General features: G+C 47.3%; 1 protein-coding gene across 5 annotated transcripts in view; it reads right to left on the bottom strand.

Moving 5' to 3' along the window:
• Window positions 1-3,203: 3,203 nt before the first annotated feature.
• The window catches only part of DIP2C (disco interacting protein 2 homolog C), a 405,817-nt gene continuing 396,608 nt past the window's right edge, over window positions 3,204-12,412 (bottom strand). For all 5 annotated transcript variants that reach the window (XM_054437227.2, XM_054437226.2, XM_054437225.2 and 2 more), the window contains 3 exons: window positions 11,914-12,088; window positions 9,968-10,091; window positions 3,204-6,589 (listed from right to left, as the gene is read on the bottom strand). In XM_054437227.2, the coding sequence (XP_054293202.1) occupies window positions 6,337-6,589; window positions 9,968-10,091; window positions 11,914-12,088 (552 nt within the window). In that variant the 3' untranslated portion in view covers window positions 3,204-6,336. The remainder of the gene's footprint in view (window positions 6,590-9,967; window positions 10,092-11,913; window positions 12,089-12,412) is intronic.

Below are 12,412 nucleotides of genomic sequence, written 5' to 3' on the forward strand. Positions count from 1 at the left end.
CCAGTCAACTCTAATCCGGCTCCCTCCTCCTCAGCTTCAGGGTGAACCTCTCCTAAGCTGTGTCTTTGGTATCTGATGGGCATTAGGTGCTGGTGAAAACGCTGGAGGGTCCTGTGGGATATTACAGAAGCCCAATCTAGCCTCGTATTCAATATCTAGGCACTCTCACCCCCGAAGTTCTACGTTTCCAGATTTCTGAAAACATGGGAAAGCATATGTGTGATGTCTGAGGTCCCCCTCAGTCTCTGGTGTAGGGTTAAGAGGGCTCTACAGGGTGGCAGCTCCAGTGTCCCAGTGGGGCCTGAGGTTGGTCCCTTCCCTCCCCAGTTCCCATCCATGGTTTAGCCCAATCCCTTCTGTCCCTAAGAGTACTGCACGTGGATGCTCCACGCAGAGCCTCTGCTCCACTCCCAGGAAATGGGATCTGCACAGTTGGGGTTGAATAGCTGTTTGTTAAAGAACAGACCTATGAAACGAGCATTCTGACATAATCTCCTGCAGAAGCACATTTTTAAATAGCTCAGATTCTTGTCCCAGTACTGGAGCCTAGGTGTTGCTGGGGTTCCTGGGATGAAAAGGTCCCTAAAGGCGGGGTTCTCCTGCAGTTTAGCTCAGAGCAGAGACACCAGGATGCACTGTCGTGGGGGTTATCTGTTCTGTAAGGCCAGGCTTGTGGCTCAGGATATCCCATGCATTCTGGAAAAAATTAGGACCCCTTTCCCTCCACTCTGTTCTATCCCAGACCTGCAGCAGCTGAAGAGTGGCCAGGCCCATCCCTGGACATCCACTTGGACCTGGCCACTTCTGCACCTCCTGAAAAAGGGATAGCTCCCTGGGGCCCCCTGGGAGGGGCACACACACTTCCAGGTACTTCTCACACACTCTCCTGGAATAGGGCTGCAAAATATGTTTTCTGCCCAACTATGCCGTGTCAGCAAACTTCCTAAGGTTCTCAACCTTTCTGCCTCCTGCACCCTCCCCTCCCCTGGTAGGGCTTCTAAGAAACACACCTGGGATCCTCATCTGAGTGAGGCCAGCTGGTTTGTAGAAGTCATTTGCTAGAAGTCTTTGTAGTAGGTGTAGTTAAAAAACTCAGGCCGGGCGCGGCGGCTCATGCCTGTAATCCCAGCACTTTGGGAGGCCAAGTCGTGCGGATCATGAGGTTGAGAGATCGAAACCATCCTGGCCAACTTGGTGAAACCCCGTCTCTACTAAAAATACAAAAATTAGCTGGGTGTGGTGGCAGGCACCTGTAGTCCCAGCTACTCAGGAGGCTGAGGCAGAAAAGTCGCTTGAACCCGGGAGGCGGAGGTTGCAGTGAGCCGAGATCGCGCCACTGCATTCCAGCCAGGCAACAGAGCAAGAGTCTGTCTTAAAAAAATAAGAAATAAAAAACTCAAGTCTCAGAGGCAGTGACAGAAGCCCTTTCTATTTCTACCTATTTCTGCCTTGAATGCCAGTTCCAAATGGGGCTGAACTTGCTACCACGCCATACAGCTCAGGCACAAACTCACTGTGCCCACGAAAGTCTGAGTCCCGTTTGGAGATGGGGTAAAGACAGGTGTGCGATCTGGGGAGTGCAGAGCAGAAACACCACTGGACCCCTAGAGCAAGCTGGGCGGGCCCGTATTCCCAACGCCTCACGATGCTCTCATCGCAGAATGACAAGCCACGTTAGCACTGGGGCCAACCCACATCACTTGCTAAGGTATCAGCTTGGTCTTGCTCGTTATTTTGTTCATAGAATTAACATAACAGACCAACAAACAGCAAGAGCTACAACTGAGAGTATGCACTAGACTTGAGCCGCTTGTGCCTGCAATATGTTTTGCCAGAGGGACATGACAATGATACCAGCCGACGTTCTCATTCTACAAAGAAAACCCAGGGATTACAGGAGAGGTCATATAGGATCTCAGCATGACTTTCTGGAATCTGGTAGAAAGAAATGTGTAGTATGTCAGTAGGGATCAGGAATTGCAAGTTCTACTAAGACAACACAGTCAGAGCTGAGCATCACAGCAAACGCAGCAGTTAGGAAATGACCCCTTTTGCTAAGCAAACTCTCCACAGAAGCAGTGTGACTGCTTCTCTCCAGGTGGACAGACCATTGTGAGTGCACTGAGATGTTTTGTGGAGGAGTCACAAGACAAAACGAGGACTGGCCAGCCAACAAAACTGCTCTAGGTTGCATCCTAAGAACCCAGCCTTGTGCGAGGGGCCATGGAGAACGCAGAACACAACTTCACAGTAGCAAATCCTACACTCACCCACCAGCGCTGGAACGCTCACACACCGGCGCTGGAACGCACGCATGCGCGGCCCAAAGAAGGCCCCACGGGAGCAGCTCTCCTGGTTACCTGGTTTGTACTTGACCGGTCATGGTGAGGGCTGCCATCTGAGAAGCATCTCTCCCTCGCTATCTTCTGCTTCATCCGATGCAGCCCTGCAGGTCTCACACCAGCTGTTCACTTTCACACACCCAAAGCCTCAGTCAGCGTGGGATTGTCCTGAAGGAAAGTTTGGGGTCGGGGAGGCAAGTGAAATTCGAACACAAAGGCACTCAGATTACACCTGGTGCTCGGTGTGAAGATTTTAGTTCCATTGATTTTTTTTTTTTTTTTTTGAGACAGGGTCTCACTCTGTCGCCCAGGCTGGAGTGCAGTGGCGTGATCTCGGCTCACTGCAACCTCCGCCTCCCAGGTTCATGCCATTCTCCTGCCTCAGCCTCCCAAGTAGCTGGGACTATAGACACCCCCCACCACGCCTGGCTATTATTTTTTTTTGTATTTTTAGTAGAGATGGGGTTTCACTGTGTTAGCCAGGATGGTCTCGATCTCCTGACCTCGTGATCCGCCGGCCTGAGCCTCCCAAAATGCTGGGATTACAGGCATGAGCCACGGTGCCCGGCCCTAGTTCCATTGATTTTCTTGTGAATAAACATTTATCTTCATGGAACCACTAGTCTGAAGGCCAGGTGATCTGCTACTGCTTTCCCAAAGACAAAGCCATAAGAATTCCCAGATCTTGGGCAAAAGATGCAGCTTTTGGTTGTCAAATGGATAAAGACAATTTGGGGTGGAACAGTCAAGTACTCCTACGTCCTGACACGCAAAGGTTCCCTACAATACGCTGATAGAAAGCATTTGCACACATGACTCACGCTGTTTGTCCCCAAATTACCAATAATCTGTACACTTGCAGCAAATGTGAACAAATATATTTAGATATATTTAAAAGAATTAAAAAAACATTTCACAAAACATTTGTTGCCATAGGAATTATTTTTAGCAATAAATGCCCACATCAAAATTTAAACATTGTTCAAAGTATGATTATCTGTACTAAGTAATGCAACAAATTATGTAAACAGAGTCAGATACATTTCCCTGTAGGAGTCACTTCCTTCCTGGGATTAAAGCTGTCCCAGACATCTTTCCAGGGGACCAATTAAGAAACTGCTATTTTCAGAGCAACAAAAATAAAAGCTTTTATTTGTTCATTTGAATATAAAACAGGCGTTATCACAGATGTACAAAGCGTACTGGTGGTTTAACATACAAGAAGGTTGCTGTCCTTTGCACATAAAAATTTTGTTTGAAACTGTGGCTGGTTGAGTACATGAATTTCTCTAACCAGTCACCACACTCTGAAATAACGCTGCTAACATTCAACTGATAAAAGGGACCATCTCCCTTGGGTAAAGTGTCAAGCAGGATTAAATATATATAATAAACAAGCACCATGAGGAATCTGCTCCTGTTTGATTAGGTCTGTGTTTATATGTTCACTGTGTACCCTCCTTTTTGTGCAAGTTGATTACACGGTTTTGTCTGACTTCAAAAGCACAAGGTCACAAGACAAACATTTTTTACATTCTCATGAATGATTTATCTACAGTACAATTTCAAATACAGAATGACCCTTCTTTATTGCTGAAACTGGTGGTACTAAGTGTCTCCTTTCCTTTTTCTTGCACAACCAAATTTCGATCTCAGTCCACCAACTCTTTTGAGCCTAAACTCTAACATCAGAGTTGACAGGATGCAGAAGAGGCTGCTGCTGACTGCCCTCACAACTGCACTGCAGCGTCCACACTCCTTGAACGTAGAGTTGATTTGGTGACAGTTAAAATTATGTTTGAAGTGACATCTAAATTTATTTTGCTTCCTGACTTCAGCTGGACCTAAAGCTGTCCTGCACACTGCAGCTAATGTTTCATAGTCAGTGTCTGGCCTGAAGCCCCAAACCTACTTCCCTTTCAACAAGGTGGGTGGGTGTAGGAAAATGTCTTTTTTTTCCCCGATGTGTGGTGGTTCCCCTCTTAGGAAGCAGAGACTAGGAATGTGTATCTGAAGCATGTGGAGAAATATTCACACACAGCAATGAGGTCAAACAATATTTCAAGAATCAAATGGTTTGTGGAGATGGAAGGATGCACCACATATGCAAATTTTTTTTAAATGTGCCACTTTTTTTTTTTTTTTTTTTTTTTTTTTTTTTTTTTTTTTTACAACAATCAGCCTTGGATCTCAGAAGTCAAACAAAACTCTTTTAGCAAAAGGCTTACTGCTGACTGCATATAGCAAAGGCAGACAAAGACGCTGCCCACAACATAATGAAAGATCATCTAAATTTTGCCCAGCATCAATCTTAGTCATGCATATCTAGCACCGAGAGCCACTGCAGGGTCACACTGGGGCAGTTACAGAACACATCTTTCTCGGAGTGCGGATGCTCCTTCTTGGTTGGACACCGTGGGCCAATTCAATTTAGAAGTGCACAGGTGAGCTCTGAGAAGGTGTGGCCAGGAGCTGCCAGGGCAGAAACTGGGGCGCACTCGTCCACAGGCGGCAAACGACGCAGCTGGAGGACTTCTTGCTTCAGCCGGAGCTCTGGCATGAACCCCCGGGGAACTGTGCTCACTGAGCGAGGGAGCCCCAGAGGCTCACACAGAGCTGGCTGGGTCTTAAGACGAGGGGACGATCACCGATGTGAGTTCCGGACACTTTGTCCACTCCATCAGAGGGGGAATCAATGCAACCCAGTGCAAATGACCACAGAATCGCATTCCTTTTCGTAGCAAGGACCAAAAAAAGATGACATTAACAAAAATGATGAAAAACATTGTGCAATGAATTCTTGCAGCTAAGAAAACAGTGCTATTTGCCAACCTAAAGCCCCTCAGTATCATCAGCACACGCTGGCATAAACACATTCACTGTTGTCCCACAGCAAAGAAAAAAATAGTGCACATTGAGCTTTGAATTCTTTCACCATCCTTGAGATGGCAATAATTTCACTTGCTGGTCTCTGGTTCTAGAAGAAACTTTTAGACAGGGCTCCTGCGGTCTGTGACTGCTGGCAACAGCAGAGTGTATGTGAGTACGGGGGGCACACCATGCAAGTGACAAGTTCTGCATCTTAAACTTTAAAATCTCCTTTGTTCATTAGTGAATTTATATTTCATATATATATATTTGTTGTGATACTATCCACGCAAGATAATACAACACTTTTTTATATTAGCAAACATTACAAGACTTTAATATTCTTGAATGTTTTTCTCTTTTATAGTTCTAAAGAGATCAAAATAAATTAAACGTTTTGTACATAATTACATATTGAGGAAGTTAACTTATTTTATCTTTTTAGTTTAGTACAAAGATATTTGCAAGATAATTGCCGAAATACACCTTATTTATAATTTCTTCTCATTCTATACTAACTTCGAAGGCCATATATCAGCCTTTGTTTCTTCAGCACATTTCTGACAAAGAAAGCTGCTATTATCTAATTGGAAGGTGCTATTTGGAAGGTTTTCTCGTACCTCAAACTTTCCTAAAAGGATGAGATCTAGCAATGGCTTAAATTAGTAACAGATCCATGTCATTAAGATTTCATGACACATTAAAACAGAGAAAACAATTCTTTGTCACACTACATAAATTGTTTAAAAGAACCCATCTGGAGGGCAGGATATTTTTTTAATTGCTATTTCGGCTTAACAAAATACCACATTTACGAAGAAAGCACTTATTATCCAATAATTAAAAAAGAAAGAAAAGAAAAGAAAGTTTTTGAAATGGGCTTTTCCAACGAACTGAAGGCAGTAATCCAAAGTCCTTCTGAGCGAAATTCAGTGGTAAATTCACATTTCACCCCCACGCCAATCGTGGCTGCTGTGAGAAGTCCTCTTCCTCCTCCTCTTCCTCCTCCACTCTCACCACAAATGGCTGCATTCTGGTGAGTGTTGCCCTGTGTCTGCACGCTTCAGTGGACACGGAGAACAATGTCTACATCTCTAGAAAAGTCCATGGAAGCCAAGAGACGAGACTACATGTTGTAGGCCACATAGATGGGGTCTAGCTGGTCTGCCAAAAACCCGTCTCGCAGGTGCATGCGCTGCTTCTCCCCACGCGAGTTGATGGGGATGACGCCGATGTCCACCACGACCACCACACCAACGATCAGGTAGTGCTCCTCCAGGACCACGTTGGTCACCAAGGGAACCAGGTCCAAGGCTTCTTGTTCCGACCCATCCAGCTCAACCACAACCACCAACAAATTTGTCCAGGTAAACACAGCACTAAAAGACAGAAAAGAAAGCCATCATTATATGTTTATTAATGCTTTATTTAATAGCTGTGGTTTCTTTTCAAAGTTCCACTTGGCTCTCTCTGACCTGCCTGAGCACTCCCGACAGTCTCCTCCGGCCTCTCCATGTCGTCCGTCTGCCGCCCACTCATCGTTCCCCACACAGACTTCCTGGCGACAGCACCTGTCGGTGTTTCCTACCAGCCTCCTCTCTCGGTGGCTTCTGCGAGTGTTTCACCATCTTCCTGAGTTCCCATTTCTAGCACAGGGTCACTCCACCTGGCCAGCGGAGTCTGTGTTCCAGTGCTGCCGCTTTGCTGCCTGGAGGACCAATGCCCTCACTGCAGAGTGCAGCATGCCATCGGCCTCTACCCTCAAGGCAGCCCTGTGCCTCCTGCTTCCAGACCCCAGCTCTGCTGCTGAGGGCCGTGTGTGCGGAGGCCGAGGGCATGGGTACCTACTCCTCTCTGTCTGTGCGGTGCGCCTGAGTGGGGGTGTGTGTCCCAGTCTCGGGGCTTGGGTTCAGCATGGAACCCGGTCAGCCTGTGTTAGGGAGGTGAATGCCGGCGGAGGCTCCAGAAGGGCTGGATATGGGGGCTTCTCCTGGCGTGCCTGTGCCATTGCAAGGATGGGGACACACCTGGGCTGGCCCTTGGGTCCGGAGGATAAGAAACACACGGAGAAGAGCCACCAGTCCTGTGCCCAGCCGAGCTGCTTGCCCCAGCTGAGCCAGCCCCTCGAACGCAGATGTGGGGACATTGTAACAACTCTGTCTAAAGCACTGAGCGTGGGCTGGCTGCCATACAGCCGTGGCTAACCCATGTGCAGGGAAAAGTCTCTGGGATATGGAAGATTCCCTCAAAAATGTTTTATTTGGGATCGAGTCATCTTTCAGCAGGACGGGCACCAGAGTATTAATTCTGCCCAACTGGCAGAAGCAAAAACCCGGTGCTTTACATTTTAAAGGATATAGGTCTGGCTTTTGGAACTAGCTGTTTAAGAACCCTGATGTTCACAGAGCCTGGTACTTGAGGTCTGCTTGGCTGAGGAGGCCAGAAGTTTCCCGGGCAGAGTGGGCTGGATGGAGACCAGGCTCCAGGGCTGCTCGTATCTGCTCTCACACACCTGACAAACACGTTCTATCCCAGCTTGAGGCAGGAGATATTTTGGGAAACTCACTATTGCGCTAAGTGTGAGAATAAGTCAATTAGGAAAAAAACGCATATTTTATTCAGTATGGCCAACCTATGTTTAAATTGAAAGGGAAAATTGGAGAATTTTCCTGGAAATTCCCAACAGTTCTCCTGGATTTTGCTTTGTGACTGCTGCAGGCCTATGGAGCATGCTAAGAGCTGTTTCCCAGAAGACGTGCTGGTGCTTAATTCCCGTCAGACTGCTCCTGGTGATGTTAAAATGTTGCTCTACATGGCCCATGTGAGCCCACATTGTGAATCTGTGATATCACAGATATAGACGTCTCAGGCACATTTGATATACTTTTATTATGGCATTTGAAATTTATGGAATAGTCCTAGAGCATCCGAATCAGCTTGGGTCTCCGGAGGAACAGAGCTGGCCGAGGGTGTGTTTGCTCTACTATCTCCTCTGCCAGGGACCTACGGGGTGGTGCCAGTGACTCTCAGAGCTTTTACAGGAGCTGTGCACGCTATTTAATGCTGAGAACAACTGATGAGAAATGAGAAATGAGAAAGTTTGTTTGGCTTGAATTTGGCAACATGGAGAGTCCCATTCCGCAACGCTGGGTGTCACAGCCGTATTTCTCAGTATGGAGCAGCCGACGGTGGCCGGAAGGGGCAGTGCAGGGAGGCTGGGAGAGGGAAGGTGCAGCAAAGCAGTTTGTACCTGGATCATCTCAAACATTCAAAAGTCCACTCAAAGGACACCGTGTGGGCGAGGGGCATGTGAGTCCCTGACCAGGTGAGGGACAGATCCAGTTTGGGGGTCACATGGAGGGTAACAGCAGCGACATTTATTACAGAATAAGGCCCAGCACCATGGTCTAGAAGCCCACAGAGGGCACCAGCGAGGCCCTCGATGCACGCCTTTTAGCGGGAAACCAGACAGAAAATGCTTGAGGGAGGTCACACAAGCCATTTAAAACTGTTTTCTTAAAAATACAAAAACGGAAGGCTGTAACTGATATTCGTAGCTATTTAGACGGAAAATAAGGTAGGCCCTGGCCGAGTTTCTGGGCCAAAGTCTTCCTAGAGTTTCTGTCTTCTCTGTATACTCAAGGAGAGAACTGTCAAGGAAATCAACAATTTGAGGAATTTTGAGAGTAAGGGCTTAGCCAACTTGAACCACAGGAACACTGACAGGTATGCAAACTTGATCTTGTAAATTCTGCCAAGTCCTCAATGTTCAGATTCAGCAAATGGCAGTAAGTACCAGCCTTTATTGACCCTCAGCTAGCTAAGAGGAGGAAGGAACAATCTCAGAACCCATCCTTTCAACCCAGAAAATCTGTTCATGAGAGTGCAGACTGTACCTCCCACAGGGTTTCTGACCTGAGACTGAGACCAGTTTCACCGGGTGCCCCTCAGTTAGCACCCTGTCTGTTATCAAGGGAATGAACAAGTCTAAAGCCAATGATGTTGAGTCACTTTTCATCCTAACTGCAAATATAAAGGCACTGAACAAGCCTGCAAAACTCCCCAGCCCTGGCCGACTTAAGTCACAGCACTCCAGCATCCAATCCACTCCCACACCTCAGAAGAACCTGCTGCTGAATCGCCGGCAGCACCTTTGATAAACTCAGCACTTCACAACAGATTAAATAGGCCAGAGAGAAAGACAGAGTCCCAGCCTCAGAGTCCTCACCTGGGCCCAGAGCAGAGTCTGCCCCCAGGCGGCAGGTGCGATGCACACACCTTCTCACTGTCAGCCTTAATTCAAGCAATTCTTCCTTTGGAAGTCTCTTCTGGGGTCTGGACAAACGCTGCCTCTCCTTCTCACTAAAGTTTTCCCACGTCTTATGTTACTTCCAGTTCCCAAGTCAACAGTCATAAAAGTATTTTCTGTGCCTACGTATGTGTGAGGTTTGTTTTCTTCCTATATCATGCTTTTGTAAATTAAAAACCAAACAATTTGGCTTCCTGGAAAACGTTGTCAAGTAGTTTTCATGGCAACAGAAGTCTATCGTTTTCAGGTAATATATGGTACATTAACTCTATGTGTGAAGTGTTCTTTTGTTGCTTTAACCCCAAAAGATAAAGGTTTATAGTCAAATGTTGAATTGCACCCCCTTCCTTATCTCAGCAAAACTCTCCTCCACCACCGTGCTCTCCACATTCTCAATGCTTCAAACTCTGCTCCTGATTTGGGTACAAGCTGCAAGCTCACGACTTACCATTCTGTAACACTTTTATGGGCTCTGATGACCGAGGTCTCAATGTCAATCGGGTGGTACCGCATGCCCCGCAGCTCCATGGCTTCGTCCAGTGCCCCTACCACGTAGAGGGCATCATGGCGCTCTGTGGAGGAATGACAGCCTGTGTGAGCTTCCCCATAATGCCGCTCAAGCCGTTTTCCTTCTTTTCTTAAAAAAAGATTAAAAACGACCCCCAAGTGAGACACGGATGCAAAGGAAGGGGCTCATGGATCCAGGGACAGTCTGTTTCCTTCTGCCAGGGAGCTCCTTGGCAAGCGCCCGGCTTGTGTGTCGGTACCCCACAGGCTGGCTGCAAAGCCATGTGCCCTCTACACTTGTGCTTTGGGTGAAGACCTTTCCTGGCTCAGCTTCGATGCCCAGTCAACTGCCTGATCGCATGTTCATCAGGAGCAACTGAGGGGCGAAGTCAGCACCCAGTGGTCTGAGTTCCGTGGACCTGTCGGCTGAGGCCTCGTCTGCCCAAGGTCACACAGGATACAGCACAGCTCCGTGACTCTATCCCACACACGCTTCTCTGTGCTATTAATTATGTGTATAAGTGGGAAAAGAAAGCACAGCTCCTGCTCTTGTTCATGAAGATTTCCTTAGCTCATAGAGCCAGGAAATTCATTTCTATGCTTCTTGCAAACCTCAGAATAATGACAATGACAACAAGTGGTCAGGTCCTATCTTTCCTTAATAAGGAAATATGTCCTAAATTTTTATTAGTAAGCATATTACGGAAAATTTGAAAGGCATGATTGACATATAAAATAATATCAGAGATAAGTATTTTCTAATTTAAATCAGACAAAGAAAGATGAGGACATTGACTCGGCCTCTGCCCCCTACAGCAGCTTTGCCTCTTCTCCTGTGGCAGGGACACGTCCTTCAGGGTATCCCCGCTCCCAGGACTCAGCGGGACGTGACTTTCCTGGCCTTTCTCTAGGATTATAAATTGCCACCAGCTTTTGCAGCTTCCAGGAACCTCAGACAGTACCCTCAAACTAGTCTATAATTTCCCACAATGCAAATGTCATGCCAAGATATTTTTGTATGATTCCTAAATGTAGCCCATTGGGCCAGGCGATCGTAGGTATGTTAGAGAGGTATGTAAGGAAGCCTTACTGATGTCTAGAAACTCATCTCCCTGGGGTTTTGGTGAGTCAAGATCTCACCAGGAACCTCAACTGCCACCGTTGTGAAACAGCCAAGTCCTGCCTCTATTTTTAGCAGAACTAAGGAGGTGAGAAAGGATTCTGGAATAAGCAAAGAAGTAACTATGCAAGTGCACTTTTACACCTCCGCATCATGAAATACCCCTGGCTGCACCCTGCTCTCCTCTGATGGGGCAAAGGCAATGCTGTCCACCCGGCCGCTCCACACCAGGCACCGGCATCAGCAGCACCAGGCCCTGCAGTCTGATGAACACATGGGCAGAGACGGCCGGCCACCAGGGCCCGAGAGCCTCGCGGCCTCCTCTTCCCTGACAGGGCAGACCCAGTCCTAGAAACAGTAGTATGCACGTTCCTGCAGCCACTGGGACAGCTTCTGTCTCAGATGGACCCCGTGGGAGCAGGCAGCCTTCAGGCTTGCTGAGGAGACCCTATGGTCTGAGACTCTGGGCATTTTGCTGTGGGCGACACTGCAGCCCGTGCTCAGCAGCCGTGCCCCTCTCTGGTTTTCAGTCGGCACTTGGTTCTCAGAACAGGACAGGGTATGTGATGCACAGCTCAGCTTGTTGGACACATTTGCATTTTGCTTTCCTCTCGCTCTTAAACTTGGCTCTTTTCACACTGGGTTGCAGCTAGCACACGTGTCCTCCTGGGTTTGGCTGCCATAAACCCTGGGAAAGGCTTCTGTATCTAGGGGAGCCTAACCTCTCTGCCCATCTGTGTGTGGGGCCAGCCAGACTGGACTCTCACCTCCATTTGCATCTGTGAGCTCAGTTCTCCGTAGGAACCCCAAGTAGCCTGTACGTGCCCAGATGGTCTGGGTGTCTCCAAAACTTAGTCTTGAGTTGAAGTGATCTGACTGGAGGGATTCGTCTCCGTAAATAGTGAAATAACCGCTGGCATTGTGGGCACTGTGAACCCAAATCTGCAAACAGAGGGAAATGTCACTGTGGATGACATTATTTTATCTCCAGGGAAATGAGGCTACAACTACGTTGACAATTCAATACATTATATTCAGTGACAGTAAAAGTTTCCTTTGACTGAATAACCAAGATGATGTTAATCTCATTCGGGTTTCTGGAGAGACACACAGAGGATACTGAAATAAAGGCAGTCTACCAAGTTTGTGGCCAAGCAACCAGCCAAGGCATCCCCTACGGGGAACTGTATTAAAAAGATTAGTTGAAGATTTAACAAATAGCTTTTAAAAATATACACATCAAATGAACAAAGTCACACTAGATTC

This window comes from Pongo pygmaeus, chromosome 8 (assembly GCF_028885625.2).
Source record: "Pongo pygmaeus isolate AG05252 chromosome 8, NHGRI_mPonPyg2-v2.0_pri, whole genome shotgun sequence".
NCBI lineage: Eukaryota > Metazoa > Chordata > Mammalia > Primates > Hominidae > Pongo > Pongo pygmaeus.